Source organism: Haliotis cracherodii, unplaced genomic scaffold (genome assembly GCF_022045235.1).
Source record: "Haliotis cracherodii isolate W230 unplaced genomic scaffold, xgHalCrac1.p SCAF_22, whole genome shotgun sequence".
In the NCBI taxonomy this organism is placed as follows: Eukaryota; Metazoa; Mollusca; class Gastropoda; order Lepetellida; family Haliotidae; genus Haliotis; species Haliotis cracherodii.
Window position 1 is genome coordinate 11,732,813 of NW_027266278.1, and position 26,837 is coordinate 11,759,649.

General features: G+C 39.7%; 1 protein-coding gene across 1 annotated transcript; it reads right to left on the reverse strand.

Annotated features, from left to right (window-relative positions):
- Positions 1-136: 136 nt before the first annotated feature.
- On the reverse strand, positions 137-26,618 carry LOC139471276 (probable UDP-sugar transporter protein SLC35A4). Its single transcript, XM_071253576.1, has 10 exons — positions 26,534-26,618; positions 26,330-26,424; positions 11,343-11,448; positions 10,951-11,115; positions 10,493-10,551; positions 4,219-4,281; positions 3,748-3,892; positions 3,103-3,202; positions 1,721-1,782; positions 137-656 (listed from the first exon to the last, which is right to left on the reverse strand). Exons 1-10 carry the CDS (start codon positions 26,540-26,542, stop codon positions 468-470), a joined length of 993 nt encoding a protein of 330 aa, XP_071109677.1. The 5' UTR covers positions 26,543-26,618; the 3' UTR covers positions 137-467.
- Positions 26,619-26,837: the final 219 nt, after the last annotated feature.

The window sequence follows — 26,837 nt, forward strand, 5'->3', positions numbered from 1 at the left end:
TTGAAAAGATATTTGCTTCTGCAAATGATCATGCACTGAAAATAGCTTTACCGTTATTGTAATTATATACTAAGGGATAGAATTTGTTATCAAATAAAAATTAACAACAATATCGGTTTTGAACCATTTACTGCAATCAACACAGAACGAATGTCATTGACCAACATTTACAAATAAGGAAACGTTATAGAACAAATCAGATAACGTCACTATTAAACATCAATATGACGTCACCAACGGGCGTGATACTATTAAAGCATTATCAAGTTACAGTGGCCCGCTAATTTCCGATAACATGCGGTTTAATGACAATTCTATCTGCTTTAGCTATAATTCAATGTCATTTACATGGATTATTGAGGAAGTGTTGTTTTTCGCTAGCAATGTTCAACACCATACTCAGGTCACTTTAAAACAGGAACTTAATAAGTCAATCATCTTGCATCGGACTTCCTCTATAAAGATTATCATCTGTGATACATGTACAAGGCTACAACGACCGAAATAAACGCCAAGATATAATACATGTTCAGGGCCAACTGGAAGATGGCGACAGAGAGTAGAGTCGTCACCAACATGGCGGAGGAGATGATGAAGAGACGTGTGATGTTGCTGCCGTGCTTCATGATGGCCGACATTATCAGCCCGTTGAAGGCCTGGGGAGAGATGCAGTATTATTATTACGTATCTCATAAAATAAACAGTGAAATATACATTGTAAAATGAATGAGCGTGTTTTGCTGCCCAATTTGTTGCAAAACTTTAAATGGTATTGATGCTCATTAGGACTTTTCACTGCGACAAGTATATTGTTTTCTTAATCCATTATTTTAAGAGATGTGTCATTCGGCGTGGAGGAGAGGATGCCACGTTAAATGAATATGAAATTAAATCACTATTTACAAGGAGTGTGATATAGACAGTTTCTGATAATGTTTGGATGTTATAAGTCGATAAGGATCAATATTAATGCCTGCCATAAAATATTACTCGCAAAACATACGATGTTTATCTTATACACCTGCTGTTACAATTAAGAAACTGTAAGAAAATGGAATGTTAGGTAGCCCAGTTGTTACATTATTCACGTGTCACCCGCGGGTTCCATTCACCACAGTGTAACAATGTATGAAGCTAATAGCGACACTAAAGTTAACTCAATTATTTATAACAATTATTCTGAAATTAGTGCTGTTTAATTTGGCCACATTCACAGTATCGATTTCTCGAGTTCTCGAGTTCTCGAGTTATATCATGTCGTGCCAGCTGCATATGTAGAGGAAACATAAGTACTTCGCACGGGTCTTAGAAGTTGACCATTTTAGTGACTAACCAAGGGTCATAATCTGGGATGAAGACTCACGATCCTGGTACCCATAAGAGATGCAACAAATCTTTTGTTTTGAAAAGCCTCCTCCTTTTCTTGATATCAGATGGTCACAATCTCTTATGAAGATGAAGAACAACGTTCGTCTTCTACATGCAGTTCGGCAAAGACTCGTGTGTCATCACATTCAGAACTCATGATCTTTAATCAATGTGAATAGAAATGGATTAGGAGTTTAGGCCACTTTAACCTGCAATATCATGGCGGATAACACCAGAAATGAACTGCACATATCATACCTATATCGAATCCAGGTTTCCACGTGACAAGCGAACGCATTCCAACATAAGACTACCAAACTGATCTGACTCGACGAGAAGACAAAAAGCTCACCAAGGACACAACTATTACCCACGTCTTAAACGTGAAGCCTTCGAACAGATTCAAACGTCTCTCTGTAACAAAAACAAAATAATGATGGTAACACCAACTTCTCTGTGAGGCAGTTGAACACAGTACACAACCATGATATGTTTAATTCTATTATTGACTTATGATATATATGGTCTATTCTGAGATACGGTACAGTGAGTGAGTTGGTGTTTCAGCTTGATGTGGAGAAGACTCTGGTACTAACTACTTTGATGAAACTAACAAGCGCTGGTGAGGCATTGACAGCATCGAATGTACCCACATCGCTGTATACACCTGACCACAGTGTCTCGAGGGACCAGGCCAAGTAATTAGAGTGAGCACGAGACAAATTGATCCATGACAATCTCAGAATAATGGATTATATAGACCTTGAGTCTCATCTGCTTTGTTATTGGGACATTCATTCATGATGATTGAATATATGGAATGGTTTGAATTGAAAATAATACTAAGTGTATGAAGTAATCATTCTGAGGTTGATTGAAAAAGGCTAGAAGGCTAATGCTGCAAATATATATATATGACTGATCCGATGTCAAGATCCCTGACTTCACCACCAGGACCAATCCAGAAGACCTTTGCTCTGGTGACGTCATGTACGGGGATGGAACTGTCTACATATATGTATATACCATCCATATTAGGATTCCTGATCAGATGTTCCTCCTGTTACGAAACAAGATGATAAAAAATCTACACTCGAGCCTTCCGCCGAGTTGAAAAAGCTGCAGATAACCATGGACTGCAATTGATGTCTGACACAATACAGGTACAGACAACTGTCCTATTACTTTAATAACCAGAGGGTGATTAGCAAGCCACATCCCAACATCTTTGAAATCGCCTGGCTCCTGCTGAGTTGAAGATGATTAAATACAGTCCTGGCTGGCGGCTCCCACCAAAGAAGAAGTACCAGGACCTCCTAAGGAAAATCAGCGGCTTGACATAAGACTATCCAGGGGGGATATTGACATATTACTTTACCATGACAGTGCATCTCAAGGTGATAAATTATCCTGAATTTGTATTATTGTTATCAATGTTGAATGATGCCCCTCAGAATGTCTATTTCGTGTGAACTTACCGAGCACACCTTCCACCTCTGCTGTTGTTAACGACTCTATGAATTATAAGATCATGGGGTTCAATTGTCACAAAGAGATAAGTTTCGTCAGCACTATGCCATCATGCCGAAGGCAATATCGGCAATACTAAAACTGAATCCAATATTTGACTATTTAAACAGTGTTAACATATAATCCCTCTGACAACAGTGTTACATATCTATATGACGACTAAGGAGGGTTTGACCACACCGTTTTGGGTGTGTTTTTGCTTACCCCCTTCCTTGCCGCTCACTGCTTCCTGCAAGGCCCACACTCCCCCGTTCAGGACGATGCCGAATGTGTACAACAGGGTATTCTGAACGTGGAGGGATGTCTGGACAAGCATTTGGAGAAAAGATTAATTAACGGTGGAGTAAGCCCTGGCAAGATAGTCTCCTAGGAAATCTCATTGAGTTCTGAAACGTACTTTTACTTGTATGCTAACTCATAATTTTAGAGGTATCTAAATATCAAGCAGTTTACATAACCCAGATTTTAAAGTAATAATGTCTCAATTTCACACACAGCATTCATTACAACAATGAGACCTTTTCTAGAAACAGACACCATTTTATGAAACATATTTTGACTGCATCGAAGACAGTGTTGGCCTCTTTATTAGTACAGAGGGACATTCCGATTCAGGTGCTAGTACCTTTCCCAACCCCCCCCCCCCCCCCCCCCACCCCACCCCCCAAGTGATCAACAACTGGATAGAACAAGATAATATAGGCATGATTATATATACAAAGATAGTACCAAACACTGGTACACACAATTATTCTTTACCCTGTGGTTAATCACCTGCTTGATACAGGTACACCTGTTCCGAAACGTTGTAAAAAGTTGAAATCCATTAGCCGGCGGTCAGTGCCTCACCTCATATTGTTTCTTTAATATGTATTCCGTATATACACCAGCGAGGCCTGATATCCAACAGTAGGCGCACATCATGAGAAGCCCCGTAACTGTCAGGTGTATCTCTCCTGACCAGACAGAGACCTTGTTCTGCATACCGCCATAGCTGGACAAAGAGACACAGAGATACATAAAACATCAGGTCTCCTTTTGTAGTGCATGCCATCACACTAAGACAAAGAGAGATTCTGAAGATAAGAGGTAACGCCTTCCATATCGTCATATACATCTAGGCAGTGAAGGTGACAGTTTACACATTAATGGTATTAGTAATGCATCCATGTGATGTGTCCTTCTTTGACGGTTGAAAGGTGCAGTATTATTGGATTTTCATACACATTTATAAGTCCGCTTTTACAACCACTTTATCAAAGACATAGATCTTAAAACACTTTACGGAATATTTCTAAGTTAGGTGAAATGTTGACCAACCTGTCTAAGATGCCGGACATGCTGAGAACTCCCAGGGATATCCACTGCACACTGCTCAGCTTCCTGCATCAACAAGTGAACTGTGTTTTACTTATCAGCATTGGATTAGGTTGATACGATTGCCAGCCCCAGATACTAGCTATACAATGCCCTGTTTGTCAGTTCCCTGTTTGTCGGGGCCGTCTAAGTCAGTATCCCGTTTCCCCAGTCCTATATGTCAAGACATTATAAGTCAGTATGTTGCTCACCCAGCCACCTGTTGTCCCCTGTTAGTCATTTTTAAAGTCAGTATTTTGTGCACCCAGTCTGCTATTTTGCCCTATGAGCCCCGATATTTTCAGTCAGCATTCATTCAACCAGCTGCTGCTGTGCACTATACAAGGGATATAAGCAGATGGTCTTCTATGGTCGCTAATTAGACAAGGCATAACCCACAATCATGTTTTTATGTAGCAACTTTCACATTTTTTAGTGCACCGTTTATGTTCATTTCACAATTTTATTTCAGTAGCATATTGTTTCTGAACTCACAACGGAATGGGTTAGAGATGTATACTTAGCTTTATACAGTATGTAATGAACAAATGAGCAAGTATGTTGTGAACATCTCAGTGCGTAGGAGTTTCATAGTAAACATTATCTATTACTCAAAACATGCCGAGTGCTGAAGCAGAACTTTTAGAAGCGCTCGTAAAATCAAAAGCAAAATTGTATCACCTCCTACCCATATTGCATCGATATTCATCGTAATTATCACACAATGCCGTAATGTAACGTTTGCAGGAGACTAAAATAAGGACACAGATACTTATACCAGTGATGGGGCCTGAACCCAGCTGGTCAGGAACTCTTTCACTGGATGATGACAATACACCGATCCCGTCCCGATCGATAAGCCCCGCCCACAAGCTGCCGTCCTCGTTTTAGGAGTTAGGGGGGACAACCACTGGCTCTTCGCTATGGCGTCACAGCCGGCGAAACTTGATTGCGCGGGCGATGAAGTTGGCTCACATTTTGGTACCAGTCGCGTGTCAAAAATATCTAAAGAGGAGGGTTATAATGTGTTTTGGGTTATAGTTTAGTTGTCAGATTGTATATGGGGAGTAAAATGAATCATATTGAGTCATGAGTGTATTATATTGTCAATATATAGCATGTCAATAATGTATATTGTTCATCCGAGGGCGGGGTAACTAAATTTTGTTTTTACTTTCCATCGTAACTGTAAGGAACGTATTGGAAAGCGTAAACACAAGCACAAGTTGCAAAACATGTGGATATTTATAAATAAATTACAGTTACATTGCCCACGTTATATATCTGGTGCTCTTGTGGTATATAACCTGAAAGTCATAGACTTGGTAGGTCTTTTGAATGAATAAAAATAAGAGACTAGTTGACAAACTCAAATCCCCTCACTACTAGGGTTTACAACTGGTTTTTACCATCTTGGGTTCCTCATGATAAAGAAGTTGACATCCATCAATCTCTTCCTTATGTGCATCACTTCTAAATGCCATTCAAAGACTTCAATATATAATAAGTTCAAAGCTTTAATAAACAAAATTACCTGTTGGAATCATGGCTGTTACTGATTAAGAATAAACATTTTTTGATTGCACCGGAAACCACGTGCCTAAAGGACATAACACTAAATAATGCATATTTCATTTTACAAATCACATGTGAAGTGACAAGTATTAAATATGCATGAGACCCGTGAAGATCCGGGGTAGAATAGGCCTTCAGCAACCCATGCTTGCCGTAAAAGGTGACTATGCTTGTCGTAAAAGGCTACTAACGGGATCGGGTGGTCAGGCTCGCTGACTTGGTTGATGCATGTCATCGATCCCAATTGCATAGATCGATGCTCGGGATATTAATCACTGGATTGTCTGGTTCAGACTCGATTATTTACAGACCACCGTCATATAGCTGGAATATTGCTGAGTGCGGCGTTAAACAACCAACCAACCAACCAACCAACCAACCAACATATGCATGAAAAAACATACATTTAAATGCAAATATACTCTTAAAAAACAGAAACGCAAAACGGATATGTTTGGCCATAAAAGCAAATAAGCGGACCAAGAGGTGCAAAATCAAGAGGTTTAATGTGTTATACTGTCAGTGACAGAGCAGCAGGTCAATGAGCAAGACGACCTGTTCGACGCGTGAGTCGACAACATCGTCAACAACGACTGTATTGGTGTCGTCAACACAGGGTAAGGCCTCAACTGCGATGGAGGGATGTCTGGTTCAGCGACAAATCAAGACTTCTCCTCCGTCAAGGGGATGGAAGAGCACGGGTCTACAGACGATACATCAACGACATTCTCCTACCACACGTCCTCCCTATTGCAGCCAACAGCAACGATGTATTCCAGCATGACAACGCTCGACCGCATACAGCACTGATCACAAAATCCTGTCTACACAGCAACAACGTTGATGTTCTCCCCTCGCCCTCTAGATCCACGGATTTGATCCCGATAGAGCACCTGTGTAAAGAGTTTCATAGACGGCTACGCCGACGTTAACCACAGCCTCAGACGTTGCAGCAGTTGGCTTTTGTGTTGCGTCAGGATTTGAATCGCATACTCGTTTCTTCCATGGGCAGGATATGTCTGGCCGCTATCGATTCCAACTGGGGACATACACGTTAATGATGGAAGCTGACCTCCACCCTGGACTTTTCCTATGTACCGATAACGGAGATGACAACAATCACCAAGTGTTCTCTCCACTACATTGTCGCTCAATACCTTGTAGGGTTCCTCGTATAAATGTATTTTCCTACCTCACACAAATCTGGATTTGCATTTCTTTTTTTGAAGAGTATATCAGGAAGCTGGACACCTGAATTTCATTCGATATTTAAACACACATCCCAAGTATGCTTCACAAATACTAGTGTGAACATGACTTTTCCTTAAATGATAAAAATACACACAAACAGGGATTCAGACGAGTTCTAGGATACTGACTGTCTTAAGTTGTTCTAAAGTTTGGTAAAGTCCTATTGAACGTTAAAAAAAACAGGATGAAAATGTCCTGAAGCCAGCAAAATCACTGTCAATGTCAATATGAAGCTCATTTTCAACATAATCATAACCAAACCTTGAACAATATCTAAATAACCAACATCTTTAATAAACACTAGCTCTTGCTCAGTTATCAAAATTAATATTGACAATCTCCTCACATCATGGTAAAGAATTACATTTTGGTTTGAATTCATTTCAATATTCATCACAGTAATATGACATGTATCACGCATTATATAAATTATTCTGTATCTGAATTGATCAGGCGCTCTGGATAATGCCTGATCAGGGTGTGACAAAGCGATACTGCCTTTGCTTTTGTTCAAATTCTTTGTATCTTGAAATATGTTTGATTCGTTATAATATTGGTAATCACTTTCAACACTATCTTTAAAAAAAAAATATATTTAAAAATAAATTATATAATTTCCTATAGAAAGAGCCAACAAGCTAAGTTTTATACCAGGTGGATGTTGTATCATGAATCATTTAGTGTTTGTAAGTTCTGCAACTAAATCATATTAATCTAACTTCGATAAGGCATCAATTAAATACTTTGTTGGAATAATTAATTGATTAGATTAAAATTATAGCATTACTTGACTATGTTACTTGACCATGTTTCTCTGAGTTCATAAATATCTTGCTATCATTTCTAGTAAATTAATTAAAACGACTTATAATCGTTTTTAACAGTTGTATTATTTTACTGAAGAAGAAGAAGAGGTTTATTCGGTATCAAATGCCACATGGCCAAGAATACAATACATGAAATAGATTTTTGCACATGGACAGGTGGGACAACTATTGTACTTTCTCAATACAATATTTGTGATGCATAATACAGGCAGATTTCTTTTCAAATATATACTAGTTGATTGAATTTTCCTTGTGATGGATACTTGTAATAGGAGCTTGGGGTGTAGAGCTTTCTGTTTTCCATATAAAATGGACAAACTAAAAGGAAATGGTATTCATTTTCAATTATATTATCATTACATTTCTTGCCCTTAAGTAAATCAGTATTGACTTTGTCATTTTGTCGAAAGTGTGGAATACCCAACTTATGGGTCAAACATCGGAATTTAAATAATATGCAGATAAGATCTTTGTTTCGACATAACTCCATAATATATTTCTCTGGGTCGAGTACAGACTTATATGAAGAATAGTGGTTTCGAAATGACGAAGAAATAATTTTAGGATTCCAATTAAAACTTTGTATTAAATTTGATATGCCGCCACACTCATGTGCGATCTAAACATACGTAAATCCATTTTTTAATAGCAGCAAACGAACATGCGTTAACCACTTGTGGATGCCGTTTTCATTCTGTTATTTCAACAGGTCATAACATTCTTTTAGGTATCGCTAACTATCTATATACAACGAGCTGCACCAATACTTTATACAGCGACTAAAATAATTAACATATAATTAGGTTCTACCTACTTCGCCTTGTACAGCATTGGTTGATACTTTTTTATTAACTTATCAATGACGTTTAAAGTAAAAATTCTGGATTTTTTCAATAGTTTCAAAAGAAGTGTACCCCCAAATTTCCGAACCATATAACAATATGGAAGCTATTTTACTGTCAAATATTGTTAGATGCTACATCAAGAGAAATGTTTGGATAATCCTTTAATGAGGTAATAATTGGAAACAAAGCCTTTCTGGCTTGAAGTGCTAATCTTTCACACGCTTTTGACCAAATTAATCTTGATGTGAAGACAGTACCTAGGTTTTTATAATGGGATACTTCTTTCATATGTTTACCATCATAAGTCCATTTTTCTGTATTTCTTAGGTATCCGCTATTTCTGAAAACAACAATACATTACTTCTCCAGATTAACTTCAAGGCCCCATTTGTTGCAATAACCTTTTAACACATCAAGTTTAATTTCTTTGTAGGCCTATTACAGTGTCATCAATCAATGTTACGTCATCTGCAAAGAATAACAGTATGAAATCGTTTAGTCCATCTCTGACAAAAACACAACTCAATCCATATTTCTTCCTTTCATCTACAAGCTCATTTATAAAAAGTATTAATAAAACATGACTCAACATACATCCCTGGCGTACAACATATGATGTAAATATTTCAGTTTTCGAACTGTTTTCACAATCTGAGACCTTGTGATACATATCTTTTAGAATTCTAAACATTTCCCATGCACACCTTTCCTAAGAAGTACATAAACAGCTTATTTCTGTCAACAAATGCCTCACGAAAGTCTATGAAACCTCCTGCATAGAATCTGTGTTTTGGTTTTTTAAATGCTTTTGACATAGAGATTGCAGGACAAATACATTATCAATTGTAGAATAGTCATGATGCTAAAACGTATATCAGAAAGCTTCCACAACCAGTGAATCACTTATGTTGTAAACAATACCAAACCAATAATTTTCTTATATTTACTAAGCTTTTTTTATTTCAGTCTGTCAAAGTATTTAAGTAATTAACGACATTGTCCTCTTCTTTCTAACCTAGAAGGAATGATTCCATTTCATAGAAATATCTTTTCATAGATATGCTGAAATACTCAAAATAATGATTTAATGGGAATTAAATTAAAATATTTTGTGGGAACGAAAACCATTGACAATGAAGATATTTCAAAATTATAGAATTATTATTGCTAGAGTAATTTTCAATATTATACTCGAGTAATTTGCAATATTAATAGATTTAGGTTTATTGCGATTTTTGTGATTTAACTAAAATCATATCTAAAATTCTATAACAAAATAAATAATATTTGAGAGACAATTTCCACCACATTGTACTTTAATGTAAATAATGGTAGATTTCGATCTGCATCAACCGAAATCAGATCGCATTTAACTGATGGCGAGGCCTTCCGCGCACACCTTGATCAGCCTCAAACATTTTTCTCGTGTGGGTTTGGGTAAAGGCATACATCTTATCCAAGCGATACGTAATGGATGTCCCGAGTTGAAATAGCACAAAACGTGGGCACGTCGCTTCTCGGGCATCATTTGACCCGGGAAGCAAATCAGCATAGCGCGCCCGCCCTTCTGATTGGCTCAAACTGACGCATGCGCCAGTTATGATTGACAGACTGGATCGGCAGTTCACATACATTGCAGCTGGTTATTCCAGGACACCTTACGTTCCATCCATTTGCAAGAGAATGTTAAGTACTGAAACTATTAAAGTAAGATGGCCAATTATGTCCCAGTTTACTAACCGTTGCATTATGATCCTGTACAAGATTGCCGTGCTTGCCACCTTCATGTTGCCCAAGATCTGCGAAAAATTATTTGTAAACTATGTTTGTGTCTTCACCTTGTAACATGAACCGACATCCAAATTTACCCAGTATTGAAATATTATGACCCTTTGCATAATTCGTTCTGAAGGAAAGAACATTTGTGGATAGCGTTGTTGTGTAAGCGTGTGAGATCTCACGCTGCCTTCAGCAATATTCTACACGTATCATGGCAAGATCACTTAAACTGGACTTGGTACATTGGACCTATTTGGGGAATTATTCCGGGTTTTGTGCGTGTCGAGCGAACGGTTTAACCACAGGACTCCCCTACGACAAAATGACACAGTGTGGCATGTTTGGTACCTAGCCTTGGACGATGGTTTATACCCAAGATTGGAACACGGGCTGTCGATGGCGGTAAGCTGTAACATTACCTGGTAGGTGGTGGGGTCCATCTGAACCTGCATGTAAACACTGAGGTTGTTGTTGATACAGTACAGCACGGCTGGAACAACGAATGGGATACAGTTGGACAGTGACGGCATTTTGATGTCACCTCGACCCAGTTCGGGCAACATCATTGCTATTGACAAGACAATCTACAACACAAATAATACATGGATATAAGTAAGACTGCTTGAAACGTCGCCTTTACAGTATTAAAGAAGTTGTTATCCATTAATTGTGTCTACTTTGTCATCTGTCAACTTCTAAGTAATGCCTATCAAACAATTCATAATCTGTCATGGAAGCATATTGTTATAATTACAATATGTATGGTTGAAAACAATAAAATAGAGTTTTGTGCAACGACTCTTAAACAAACCTTGAGGACCTCTGTGGAGAGGACAACGGACGACGACCTGAACGGCAGTTTCCCCTCCACTAGACACAGATGCGCCAGAATAGTGTACGAGCTGTAGATGAACACTCTGGAACACAAACAAATGTAGATCCATTATCATTTCGTATTTCTTGAAAAAAGTGTTTGACAGTCAACTTTAGCATGTAGTCGTATCTACGCCCTTATCTCGAACTGTCTTCATTATATAAAACTCCCCTTCTTCACTCTGGCCGCACTTTGGCCGCACACAACTATGTAACAGTTGCCTCTAAATAATCCCGTCTATACCCGACAAGCTTGTGATTGATATTTCGAGCAACGTCCCACACCGATGGAGTATCATTAGTCACTGAACCCAACAACATGATCCAATAAGTCGAATCTTCCGGCAAGCATATGTTACTGGAGGTCTTTTCTCTCCCGCAATCCCAACAATTATTTTACAGTTATATACTGAACCGCAAAAGAAACGTTACCCCAAGTAACATTGCATGAAAAGTTGTCATTTAAATATTTGGGCATTTTTTGGCAAAGTTCTAAAATTGAACACTATCTTGTCTGGAAAGTGAAATTTGAGGATACAACACAAAGCAGAAGACAATAAAACCGATCGCCCTAACGCACGTGAGTTCCGTGCAAATTGAAATGCACATGCGTTCCCCCATTTCTTGCCCTATAAAAATCCACCCATATCGGTTAACATTCATTCGTTATTGAATTGCTACCACATGCCAAGATTGACAAGAAATCAGCGACACCAAGCCCTTGGACGATTGCAAGCTGGACAAACCGCCCAGCAAGTAGCCAATGCATTTCAAGTCCACCATGTACAGGCTCCAGCAACGGTACCAGACAACTAACACTACAGATGACCGACCACGTAGTGGAAGACCAAAGGTCACCGCCACCCGACGTCATGATCGACAGGCCATGGGGACACACCAGCGACAAATTAGTGTGGACACCGTGCGTCGACGATTGACGAGCAGTCACTTCCTCTGTCACAGGACACACCGAAGACTCATACTGACACAACGTCATCGCCGGGGCCGCCTTCAGTAGGCAACACAGCACCAGCCATACCTCATTTGGCACGTCGCCACAACCACGAGTTTCAGCATGATAACGCCCGTGCCCACACTGCAAGAGCAACAAGAGACTTCCTCCAGCAGAATGGCAACAAAACCATGCAGTGGCCTACCCTCACTTTCATTAAATCCCATTGAGCACCTGTGGGACGAGATTCAAAGGAGGCTGAATGACGTCCGACCAAGGCCGACAACTGCAGCTGAACTGCGTCAGGCGTTCCTCAGAGTGTAGGCTCAAGTGCCTATGGCCTTCATCAACCGCCTCATCCATTCCATGTATCGACGTTGCACGACAGTCATCATATAAAAATATGTGCTTTAACGAAATTCCATATGCATTGATTAGCATCGTGATGACAGCAACCATTCAGAAAAACAACAAAATTACGCAATTATTCACCGTTACGAAATGCCACGCCTGTCCGAAAATGAGCGTCCTCGAGCCATTGGTATGCTTGAAGCAACATGATGTTGCAAGACAATTTAACGTCAACAGAAACACCATTTGGTGTTTATGGTAACGTTGGCAACAAACGAATGCAGTCAGAGATCATCCTTGGAGTGGCAGGCCACGCGTAACCAATAATCGACAAGACAACTGGATTCGAACAACACATCTACGAAATCGATTTCAGCCAGCAACAGTGACTACAAGAAGCATTCCTGGCCTTCGACGAATATCTTCACAAACCGTACGCCGCCGCCTGAGATGTGCAGGGATTGTCGACAGAGGACCCGACATATGTTCCATTTTGACAGTAAACCACCGTCAAGCATGTCTATAGTGGTGCAGATAGCTCTTTCCCCGTGTGAACCGGGGCAGAATGTGTCCACAGCACCCCATTGCTGGTCGTAAAAGGCGATCGAATTGGGCAACCTGTTTGCCGTGGGTTGCGTCCCTGTGTTGGTGGAGGAAGGGATTCAGATGGTTTAGGGCACTGGAGCCAGGAACAGGTGTTCCTTTTGCAAAACACACCACTTTGACCCTTAAATCAACTAGACTGGTGGTATAAATCGACTGGTCACGCCATGCCCTGTGCATGGTAAACCTGTATTTAGAAATATCAAAGAAAATAAATTGTTTGTCATAAAATATGGTAACGTTATTCATGCAAATTTATATTTTGCCAAGAGTCCTATGCCAGAAGGCGGTGGCTCATGGGCCAATCTGGTGATATGGACCGCTGAATTCTGTGTTTGTACAGGAAAAAGCCATGGGCCGAACCAGCCTGACATTTGTCCTTTTATTAACAACAGCTTTTCATGTCTTTATTTCTGGAGTATAACATCCCTGTAACCCTGGTGTTGCAGTCTGGTTTCAAACTGTGGCACTGTCCTTGTTGACACTCGATGGCGGGTGGGGAGCAGGGATGCTGAAATAGTTTCTTACAACATGGCTTACAATCCTCATTCTGGTTCATCTAAAACAAACAAACGCAGGCATGTAGATTCTCTTTCTTCTGATGAAGATGTCCCTTCACAGGTAACAGGTAACACAGGTTATCTGATGAACCGAACAAAATAGCTGATGAATGTATCCCCAAGTCCTCTGCAAATCCACACATTCGTAAACCATGTTCTAATGATAACTGCAAGCAAGCAAGAAAGGCACGGAAGAAAGCTGAACATTATTTCCGTCGCCATCCTTTGGTGCATAATTTAAATAAATTCAAAATTCTAAATGTTAAAGCACGGCTTACATTTAAGCAAACTAAACGTAGGTCTTGACAAGCTTACGTTTCATAAATAAATTCGCGAACGCCAATGTCCAAGGTATGGAACATGATCCAAAAAATCGTAGAAGGTCAGTCTATCCTCTCTAACAGAGAGTCTATCCTCATCCACAACTCAGCCTCAGTCATCAGAACCAGACAAAATACACAAAATTGAAAATGTTCAGGGTGAAGCCTATTTGTAAAAAAAAGCAGACAAAAAAAGTAATTGTGGAGAAGTGATAAGGCACTTCAACACTTGGGGGTGCCTTCTCCTTCAAATACCCCTGTTGAGATTCATAACACCTTTGAACCTCTAGCAATGGATGTTGTTCCCTCAGTCCCAGTCCATGGGAAAGGGTCTTTCTCTCGCTCACGATCTCCAGTTGAGCCACCATGAACGGCTCTAATTAAATAATTCAGCGGAATTGCAGAGGGCTAAGAATAATTTTAATGATTTACAGTTATTGATACAAGATTTTAAACCATCAGCATTTTTTTTACAGGAAACGTATTTTAAAGATACCGCTCAACTCTAGATATGACAATATAATTAATATAATTACTTCTCTCCTCCAGGACCTAGCCACGGGAGGATCTTCAGTATTGGTGAGGCAGGGTGTTATACATAGCCCTGTTCCTCTAAACACCCCCTCAAGCTATTGCTGTCCGGTTAACTCTAAACATTGTATTTACATTACGCTTCCATTTATGTTCCTCCATCTTCTCCTCTTCAACAAACTGACCTTCAAGCACTTTATGACCAGCTGTTCAATGAACAGAATTATTCAAAGCTCTGGCGTGAGACAACAATAAATTAGATGTTACCAAAGATTGTTCATTTTATGATCTTAGGCACTATGATCTTGAATGTGAGCCGTCTAGACGACTGTCTGTTTTATAATTAAATGGCAGCTACCATCCAGCCCAATGCTTAATCTTGAGACCTATTATTGTCTTGTCGAGTCAAGTGCGGGTCTCTCTTTCACCTTAGGGAGAATGCGACTGTAAAAGCCCCTCGCTAGACAGACGAGTAGTGAATGTTTGAGATAAGTTTATTATTTATTATATATAGTTTAAACTCAATAGATAATTCATAGTCTTTTATTGTCCAAATTACTAATAAAACATATTTTAACTTGTTCCTTCTAAACATACTTCCAAACAATTCCAAACCACTCCAAGTCATTCCAAACATTTCCTGTGTTGGAAATATGTTTGGAAATGTTGCCAATCCAATTTTGGATTTTCCGTAAAGATCGATCCTTCCAAGCTTTGGAAAGGTTGGAATGAGTGATCTTTCCAGAGCAATCCAACGTTCATTCCAAATTGGAATGGACGCTCCCTGGTCTTGTGTTTGGTACTTAGAAACCAATAATCTTATTACAAATATATAATGTTGTTTCCGTAAGAACCAGAGTACTATCGATCATCTAGTACGTTTAGAATCATTCGTAAAAAAATCCATAATAAACAAAAAAAATGCAGTATCTATCTTTTTCGATCTAGAAAAAGCATACGACACTGCATGGAAAAATGGTATTTTACAAGATTTACATGATTTGGGTTTGCGAGGCCGTTTGCCTCATTTTATATCCTTTTTGTAAGTGACAGACAATTTGAAGTCCGCGTGGGTACTACCCTGTCTGATCATTATAATCAGGATCAGGGTGTCCCACAAGGCAGTATTTTGTCTGTCACATTGTTTTGCATAAAGATCATCAGTTTATCGAAGGTTTAAAACGATTCAATTGATGGATCATTTTTTGAGGATGATTTTGATATTTCCTGTCGTGGTAAAACCATGCATACTATTGAAAGGCAACTCCAGTTATGTTTAAATAAAATTCATAAATGGTCAATCGAAAATTGCATTCATTTTTGTAGAAAATATAAGCCACATAAGGACCCCGATTTAGTTTTGGATGGAACTCCTATTAAAAAAGTAAAAGAAGCCAAGTTCCTTGGTAATATATTTGACCATCACTTTACCTTTTTACCACATATTAATGACTTAAAAACTAAATGTCCCAAGGCACCTGATCTCTTGAAAGTCGTTTCAAATTCCAAGTGGGGAGGGGATCAGAAAACCCTCCTCCAACTCTACAAAGCGCTCATCCGCCCTTAAATGGAATATGGCTCCATCATATATGGTGGAGCTTGTAAAAGCAATTTAAAAAACTGGATGCTGTTCATCATCGGGGCCTGAGAATTTGCCTTGGATATTTTAGTACTTTTCCAATACAGAGTCTGTATGTGGAGGCTGATGAGCCGTCCCTACGCAAAGCCGCATTAAATTGTCTTTACAGTATATTTCTAAATTACATTCTCCAAAATCCAATCCAGTGTACAACTGTGTTTATTATCCACTTTATGAAGAACTTTACAATTGAAAATCAAATCATAACTTATTCCACCTCTAGGAATAAGAATACAATCTCATAATTCTGCTGCTGAAATAAATCTTGAAAATATAGCCTCCACTCTGCTTTTCTCTTCTCCACCATGGCAATTTGTCTAGGCAGAGTTGACACAAACCTTAACTAAACTAAAGAAATCTGACACAAATCAACTAATTTATCAACAGCAATATAATGAATTACGAAGCAAAGATGACACTTACAAATCTATATATACAGATGGATCCAAGGATGTTGACACTCTTGCAAGCGCCACTGTCATTGGATTCAGGACTATCTCATCCAAATTACCTGATAACTGTTCCATGTTCACAGCGGAAGCAAATGCTATTTTAACAGCACTTAAATATCAAAAGGCAAACTAAACATAAATAGAACTGATAGATAAACTTTGATTGTAATATGTACACTACTGCCTAAAAGTTAATTCCACTAACACGCGTTGAGAATACGTGTTACACGCATGTGACACGGGTGCTCAACGGGTTGCACACGGGTTGATCACCCGTTCAACAGGCGTGTGCAATGTGCAACACGGGACCAGGTTTCAGGTGAAGTTGGCAAATATATCAAATGAATAGTGAGATAAATCAAAACAGAGAGATGTGAATCTTGAGTTAATAAGTGGCCACGGGCCTGTGTTCACCAGACCATAAACACAAGGTCGGCCCATCTTAATTAGTGCTCGGTTGCTGGACTTTTATGGCATGAACCATTCCACGAGGATCCAGTGTAGCCATTGTGGCTACCCGACAGTAGAACAGTAGTGAATTTAGAAGCCAGTTTATTGGTAGCGGAACCCCCCGAGTTGACAGGATGGTCGCGGATATTGAATATATCGCATTCTCGCGATCTCGACCGTTGGAAAAGGAGCTAAATATGCCAAAAACACGAGATTGCGAGAACGCGAGATTTTGGCCAAATCTCGCGTTCTCGCAATCTTGTATTCTCGGGTTTGGGGCATATTTAGCTTGTTTCCAAAGGTCGAGATCGCGAGAATGCAAGATCGCGAGAATGTCCCTGACAGTATTCAGTAAAGGAACGCAACTGTACACAGCGAATTGCGACGCCTCAGACGACTGAGCCACAAGATGACTATTCTAGTTAATTGGCAGAAAAACGCGAGATCGCGACATTGGTCAAGTTTCGCAATTTCGCGTTCTCACGTTTTTGAAAATAGTTACATATGATTGTATAGGCAATTGGCACAAAAGCATGAGAACGCAAGTTCGCGAAAATGGTCAAGTGTTGCAATCTCGCGTTCTTGAAAATATTTGCACATAACTGTACAGGCAATTGACCCAAAAGCACGAGAATGCAAGATTGCGAGATCGTGAGATCGCGACATTTGACATTCGACATTTTCAAAGCTAGTTATTTATAGGCAATTTGGACGAAAGCACGAGAATGCGAGATCGCGAGTTCGCGACATTGGTCAAGTGTCGGGATCTCGCGTTCACGTGTTTTTCAAAATATTTACATATAACTGTATAGACAATTGACACGAAAACACGAAAACGCAAGAACACGAGATTCCGACATTGGTCAAGTGTCGGGATCTTGTGTTCTCGCGCTTTTTCAATGGTGTACATATGACGATTTGAGTGAAGGAATTGTGATATTTTAATAAACATTTTTCCGCAATTAATTAGGAAAATGTCGAATCGTGTAAAAAATGGGCAAACATACTTGCACACCGGATAGAAATAATGCATAAATAGTAATACTACTAGTAATTGACTACCCAAAAGAAGTTAAACACCCCCGAATTGTTCATATGAATATAATTAATCCCCATGGCCCATATTTTTCCGGGGCTTGCATTCCGGTTAAACCTGAGGTAATCCCTGGATCCATTCGCGAAGTTTTCGCCATCTTAAATTACCTAACCATGCCAGATTAATTATATATATACTCACATGATAAAAGCGGCTGTTCTTTAACTTCTTTTGAGTCATATGTTAGGTATGGAGACAATTCTCAGAAAGTTTGGAAACATTGGATTTTGCAGGTTCAGAGGGTTAGGATTTGGAAGACATGTACCCCAATCAAAGAAAAATCTTGAATCAAACAACATGAAATGTCCAGCACCGGACACAAAAGACATAACAAGAAGTTGCGGAACAATAGTCCAAAACATGTCTTTAGAAGTGAATGGTTACTCAATGATCTGCCCTTTATCATTGGGCCTATGACCGTGTTTTTTTGTGTTTTCTGGTGCTCAACTGTCTATATCAACAATTTGAACATTACTACTAATTATTAAGTTGTTTTTGTCGCAACAATCGATGGAATAATAAAAATAACAATAACCACAACAATAATAATAATTTATTGAACTGATCTATTTTTAGGACAATGTACGATGGATGTTTTAAATGCAGAAATAGTTTGTCCACATTGAGGGAATTGCTCACTGCACTGCAACATGATTTCATTCGAGTAATAACTCTTCCTGGATCCATCTTCATAATGTAATTTATATAGGTAATACAGTAATTGAAAGAATCACCAGTCAAAACAATACATGCATGTGTATAACTCTCTCGGAATAACATAAAATAGTAATATTTTTTGCCATATAAGATACCACATGTACGAATATACCACAAATGGCTGTATTATGTTCAGTCTATCATGAATGTCGGAATTAATCAATTCGGATTGGTCAAATCACAATAACCACATGTGACTGAAACAGACGACTTGACAGCCGTATCATCGTGGAAGCTAATGTTTATAGAAAAGTACTTATTTCGCATACATTGTCAGTAGGTATTTATAAGTATATATATGGATAATTACAGGTCACAAAATCCAGAGATGCGGTGACTACAATAGTCAAAGTATACGTTGCATAACTGAAAACAAGCTGAAGAGTGTACTTTTACTTTTAGGGACAAGAGAGAGCTTGAGATCTTAATAAGTTGAGCCCCTTCTCTTCATATCACAATTTCTTAAGTTGACAACGCGCATACAGAGACTGGAACCAGTTTAGATATTTGTTTCTTTCTGTAAGCTGATTCCCGAATCTCTATGCGTGTCGTGAACGCCAAGTTTGGAGTCGGTACGTACAGGCCTCCATTTTCAAAGCTCATCTCGTTTATGTTATGAGTTCAGCTTCTTGTACGGGAAGTTGGTTGGTTGGTTTGATGTTTAACGCCGCACTCGGCAATATTCCAGCTATATGACGGCGGTCTGTGAATAATCGAGTCTGGTCCAGACAATCCAGTGATTAATATCATGAGTATTGATTCACGCAATTGGGATTGATGACATGCATCAACCAAGTCAGCGAGCCTGACCACCCGATCCCGTACTACACAAAATCGTACCAGCACCACATACATGAATAGGACTTTCTTGTACTCGAGATACATTGATAACGTGAAAGTAACGTCATTTGTAACTCGTGGTAGTGGCTATAAAAAGTAAGCATAAGCAATAATTTGTAGAACGTCCTACAACAACAGAACTGACTTGGTTGTGGTTCAGGGAAATTTGACAACAAATCGCTACATGAATCAAATTCTTCAACATCACTTTCTTCCAATCATTGACCGCCAGAGGGAGCTGTTTCAACAGGACAACGCTCCACCGCACACAGCTCGAGTCATGGTAGACTACCTGCTTATGCCAACATCAACGACTTGCCCTGGCCGTCGAGATCTCCAGATCTCAACCCAAATGGAACAACTCTGGGATGAACTCGATCGACATGTACGTCAACGCCAGAACACGCCGCAGACACTCCACAACTGGCCAACGCGTAACATTCATTCGTTATTGAATTGCTACCACATGCCAAGATTGACAAGAAATCAGCGACAGAAATCAAGCCCTTGCACGATTGCAAGCTGGACAAACCGCCCAGCAAGTAGCCAATGCATATACAGGCACCAGCAACGGTACCAGACCGCCAACACTACAGATGACCGACCACGTAGTGGAAGACCAAGGGTCACTACCCGACGTCAGGATCGTCAGATTGTGCGACAACATCTTCAAGATCGCTTTGTTACTGCTGTGGAAGCTGCTGGACAGACTATGGGGACACACAAGCGACACATTAGTGTGGACTCCGTGCGTCGACGATTGACGAGGAGACACCTCCACTGTCACAGGTCACACCGAGGACCCATTCTGACACCAAATCATCGCCGGGACCGTCTTCCGTGGGCAACAAGGCACCAGCATTGGCGCCACCAGCAGTGGACGAGAGTCGTTACTGTATCTCAACAGCAAATGGCAGTCACGATTTAAATCCCATTGAGCACAAGATTCAAAGACTGCTGGATGACGTCCGAACAAGGCCGACAACTGCAGCTGAACTGCGTCAGGCGTTCCTCGGGGTGTGGGTTCAAGTGCCTATGGCTTTCATCAACCGCCTCATCCATTCCATGTATCGACGTTGCACGGCAGTCATCAATGCAAATGGCGGACACACGAGATACTGACTTGTGATGCCATTTTCTCAGAGACTAGTGTTGTGTTTCACTTGAAGAACATTTGACACTTTAATTTCAACCTTGATGATGAGTTTGCCAAGTTTCATCTTTTTAATATGTCTCAAAGTATGTTTACAGTGTTTGGACAAATAAGGTTTCTCATATATCTATCTATGCTGACGTTTCTTTTGCGGTTCAATATATTTTCAAAAACGCGAGAACGCGAGAACCCGAGATTGCGACACTTGACCAATGTCGCGATCTCGTGATCTCGTGCTTTTGTGTCAATCGTCTTTACAGTGATATGCAACAATTTTCAAAAACGCGAGAAAGCGAGATTGCGAAACTTGACAATGTCGCGATCTCGCGATCTCGCGTTCTCGCTTTTTTCTGCCAATTACCTATACAATCATCTAGTGGCTCAGTCGTCTGAGGCGTTGCAATTGCTGTGTATAGTTGCGTTCCTTGGGCGTGCCAGAAACCTATGATGGTGGCTTTCGTCCCATTTGAAGCTGAGAAGGCAGGGAATAACTGAAATATAAATACTGTTAAAAGCGGTGTTAAGGCAAACTCACTCACTTATTAAGAGCCATGCCGGTCCCTTAGGCTGGATATTGGGGGTACTTTTCCAGTATAAACACGCCTATCATGTGGATGTCAAGGCCGCAATAAATTAATAGTTAGAGTTTGATTGACTTTTAAAATACATGGGAGACGAAACGCATGCTTTTTAAAACATTTTATTGTTTTCTTATCGAACTATTTAAGGCATCTGTGTACAATTGCTGTCGAAGGGTGCAAATCACATGCATCATGCGTGTTCAGTAGGGCTACGTGTACGGAGTAGGAACACACATATTAGCGATATCTCTATTTCTAGGAACGTTGAGGCAATAGAGGCGGGATGTTTTGTAGGTAGGTGGGAGACGATGATAATCTATAAATGACTTTTGTATGGCCTACAGTAGCGACTATGGTGTCGTGTAAAAACATCGGACAATCTCATTTTAGCCGAATGCTACAAATTGGTCTTTGAGAATTTTATTTTGATGAATATGTTGTATAATATTGCCTCATGGAGAAAATCACTGGCCTGTGATTATTCCTGTAATTGACAGTGCAGCCGCGAATAGATGCAATACTGCTGATGTGGCTTTAAGCAATATTTACTCACTCACTGACAGTGATATATTGTTTCCAGCTTCCTCACACTTTAATGTTTTAACTATCCATGGATTAAAGCCTAATAAAATGGTAATGTTTAGCTTTGTTAGCTGTAAAGCATAACAGGAAATAGTAATATAAACAGTTAGTATTTTTCAGTATGAGGGGCCTGCTTAATCAAGGAAATTTAAAGTAAAGCCTAGCTTCAACATTCATATATTTTGATGTTAACATGTTTTATAATGCTAGTACAAGAAACATACTAGTATTCTCCAGCAAAAGTAATTGAACATAAAGAAACCGGACAGACACTTTTGGCGCTCAATCCGTAATCTCTAGGTTTGTTCACAGGAGCAGGACGTCGATCTTTCTGAAGCATTGCTTTCACACAACAGCCGATAACCTTAAGCTTTCTCGCGCTACACACATTACACATACATTTATACACACGCATACACACACATTATTTACATACATACATGTAATCATACATACATGTAATCATACATACAGCCATACATACAATGCAGCCATGTAATTATACGTACATACTGAATAGTATGATCTGCTGTCTTGATCACTGACCCATCAAGAGTGTCAGTCGGCATGTATCAAATCTTTATAATCGGTGAGATTGTGATAACTGTCACACCTGACTTATTTGTCTGAATGACACGTCTGAAAACAAGGAGTGAACCCTTACACAGTAATTCGGAGTAACGATTTTCTGTGCTATATAGGAATCAAAGTACCGTTGTGCTGCATGTATATTGAGTACATATATCTTACGATGATATGTTATTCCTAAGCAGTACGATGTATGGCATAAGTATATACACTTAAAAGTAGACACATATTACCGATAATAATGACAGGGAGATAAATAAACGCAGGTCGGGTAAGTATTATTACCTTGGTTAATTATAAGTTGCCATTTTGTTAAACAGTTTTTCATAAGATGAAAGAAATGATGGTGCAGAAAAAAGACTAGCAAATAACACCATAACCGTGATGCAATCGCAATCGTTACTTAATACAAGACACAAAGAACAATATATAGGGCACCTTTTAATTATTTATTCCTTAATTGATATCAAAAATTCATTTATGGATACCAAAGAAAGAATTTATATCACAAATTTGATTTAATTTTATCATGAAATGTTTATTAATATTGCAAATCAGTTTTTAGATATCAATAACTAAATGTTTTATCAAATAATGTACTTTATCATCTAAAAAATCGAATATCGTATTGTATATCTAGCCTACGTCACCGTGAACTTTATGCCCATTTTTTAATAATTCGTGAAGATAGGTACAGTATCGTAACATTTACATATATAGTCATATTCAGATAATGTCTCTACATATAAGTAAGGGCAAGCTTCTTCCCATTGTTTAATCAGTTTTCCCCCTTTGCTATGAATGTGGAACACAGGCTTTAGGGTTACATATGCATCTTGTTATCATTGTATTTTAATGCGATTTGAATATTATTATTTACTATCGTACTTACTTAATGTTTTAATGAGACATGTCACCACAAATTACAATTATTGCTTGGAAGCTCAACACAATTAACAAATACTCTAAAAGATATGACAAGTTAATTGTACGTTGAAAAAAATTATATTGTAAATGTCAAAATGATGTATCTATGATCAAGAAGAAGATATATTGACAAAAGCGCTGGGAATTTATTCAACAAGTACGGGAAAACAACACTGCTTTAGCTCAATGTTTACCTCTCCTGACGGCCATTATGCAACGGCCATCTTACACACAACCCCGTGCTCAAGTCTACTGGTCTCTTTCTGTGGTACGGTAATTACTAGAACCCTCTCCCCAAAGTGTATCCTCCATGATATAACCTACACTCATTAATTAAATGCTGCCCTTTCCCAGCATCACGGCTATGGGGATGAGACAAAGAGACCCAACCATCATAAAGTAATTAGGGTCCAATAAAAACAATGCTCCGCCAAATCTCGTAAACTTGATCACTGAAAGTCGTACAACAGACGTTTAATGTGAAATCACAAAAAAGCATGTGAATATTCACCGGTTCTATTCACCGACGAATCTCGTTTTCACCTCAGCCACAGCGATGGACGGATTCGAGTGTACCGACGTCCGGGTGAAAGTTACGTCAATCATTGTGTCATGGAAGAAAATCGGTTCGGGGGCGGCAGCGTATTGTATGGGGTGGGATTACAGCAAAACAGAGGACCCGTTTGATAGTGGTAGAGGGAAATCTCAATGGACAGCGCTAACGCGACGAGATAACCGGCCCTGTTGTTCTACCGTTTTTTGCGTCGTCATGGCCCAGGCACTACCTTTCAATATGACAACGCCCGGCCTCATATTGCTCGACTTGATCAGGATTCTCTTCAACAAAACAACGCGAATGTCATCTCCTGGCAGGCTCGCTCCCCTGATCTGTGACCAGCCGAGCACATGTGGGATGAGATGGATCAGCGCCTTCGACGTCAACCACGTGTTCCACAGACACTCCAGTAACTTCGAAACATGTTCCAGCCGACATGGACAGATATCCCGCAGGACTTTGTGCGACGCCTGGTCCATTCCATGAGACGAAGATGTGTTGCTTGCATCGCAACCAGAGGTGGACACACACGCTATTGATTTTTAAATTGACATTTTGGCATGTTCATGTTTTTTTTATGAAATCACGCATTTTCTGAAGTCAGTATGGCAAATAAAACCATTTGAACACTTACAGGAGTCTCGGCTGCAAACCGAAATTGTTTCAGATTTGGTAAAAACATAACTTTGCATTTAATCTTATTCAATGTCACAGGAACTTTTGTTGTTCAGTACATGTGTAGAATTCTTACACCAACTAAACATATAACAGACAGATGTCTTTTTTTTATGGCAATAGCTGAGTTATGGCCTTACATTGGTTTTCCAATATGGTGAGGAGTGGTGTGGGGAAGTGAAATGGAGTTTAACGTCGCGTTCAAGATTATTGCACTATATAGCGACGTTCGAGCCCGTGTGTGTGTGTGTGTGTGTGTGTGTGTGTGTGTGTGTGTGTGTGTTTGTGTGTGTGTGTGTATGGTTGCCCGTTCTACTCTGAACTGATGCCGATTTGATAGTGCTAGCCTACTGAAATACCATGTCGCAGTTTAACATGAATACCTACTCAGACACTGTATACTGATTTCGATCCGACCAGTCCTTGCTTTAGCCCCTTAATGCCGAGCGCCAGACAGGGTAACAACAAGTACAATGTACCATCTTTTTACACTTTTGGTATGGCGTGGCCGAGGATCGAACCCCCGACCATACGCTCTCGGCGCGGCGGACGCTCTACCTCTTCGCCAAGGAAGCGGTCTTTTCCCCTTCATGCCGAGCAGTATTTCAGCAGTATCTTGTGTTAACATTTCACAACTTTTGAGATACAATTGGGCATTCTCTTTCCACCAAGATTTCAGATAGTGTCACACGACTCCTTTTTATGTACCCATGAAAACAGCATGTTTAATTTTGTAAATACCTTTGACAGAGACTGGCCACAGCATGGAGAGTTTCTGAACAAATGTGTTCAAGAATTATAATGGGACGTGTTATATATATGTATTTAACTGGTACACTTATCGAGGATAAAGTATTGTATGCTATGCGAGGAACTACTAATATCTGTTATGGAAGTTAACCCATACTGGGCCAGTATCAATGTGGCCGACTTGTGCCATGCCAGCATTGGATCAATTACGGTTAAAGATCATGTAGTGTCAACATAACAAGGCAAACTGTAGGCCGGCATTACTCAGTAACCAGTGTCGGCACATTACGGCACATAACGGCACATCACCACCTTATAACGTTAATATTGGCCCAATAATGCAATATTAACTGGGTAACGGAGGTCGTTGATATTTGATTTGGTGAAACCTTTGTAAGAGCATGGTGCTGACAATCCAAAAATCATAATCAGGATCAATTGAAAATTCGAACGCACGATAAACGGGTCATCGCGCACCTAACGGACGCATTTTAGACTGCTCAATACTTGAATTACAAAGAGTCGTGTTCTTTTTAGATGAATAGTTTTTCAGCAAACGTACTTGCTCGGGTTGTTTCAAATGGTGAAAACATGACACTCACTCAGTGACCAGTAGAATTCCCCATAGCAGGAGCCTGAACACATGTTTGTCATCGCTGATGAAAGACACACACTCCGACTCCACTTTCTGTGACTCCTGAAAAAAAGAATCACATTCCAATAACACACTATTTTTCAAATAACATGTCATGAAATGACAATAAAAAATATATACTTTACACAACTTCCTAAAATATGATTATTACCTGTGCCATTGTTTAACGAATTGCATTGAGCCCCACGCGTTCTTCATCGACATCTACACTGCTGAATCATGATTAACACGCATGATATGTCCGTGCCATCTGTCACACCAGCTGATACCCACTAGTATAGGCTGCCTCATCGTGAAAGCCGTCAATCATTTCACCTGTCATCATTTGTACTTGTCACTCACCACACATAGCGCACGCCCCCTATCCGATTTCTGAATACAGTTTTCCGCTTAAAGCATTCTGACTGAAGAGGCCACGTGCCTGATCAATGTAAATTTTGCAAGCATGCGCACAT

Bases quoted from the DNA above. Each gene is read 5' to 3' on its own strand.
- LOC139471276 (XM_071253576.1), bottom strand. The intron at 11,116-11,342 runs GTTTGTTTAAGA...TTTGTGTTGTAG, and splicing joins TCTCCACAGAGGTCCTCAAG to ATTGTCTTGTCAATAGCAAT. The intron at 1,783-3,102 runs GTAAGCAAAAAC...TTTTTGTTACAG, and splicing joins AGTGAGCGGCAAGGAAGGGG to AGAGACGTTTGAATCTGTTC.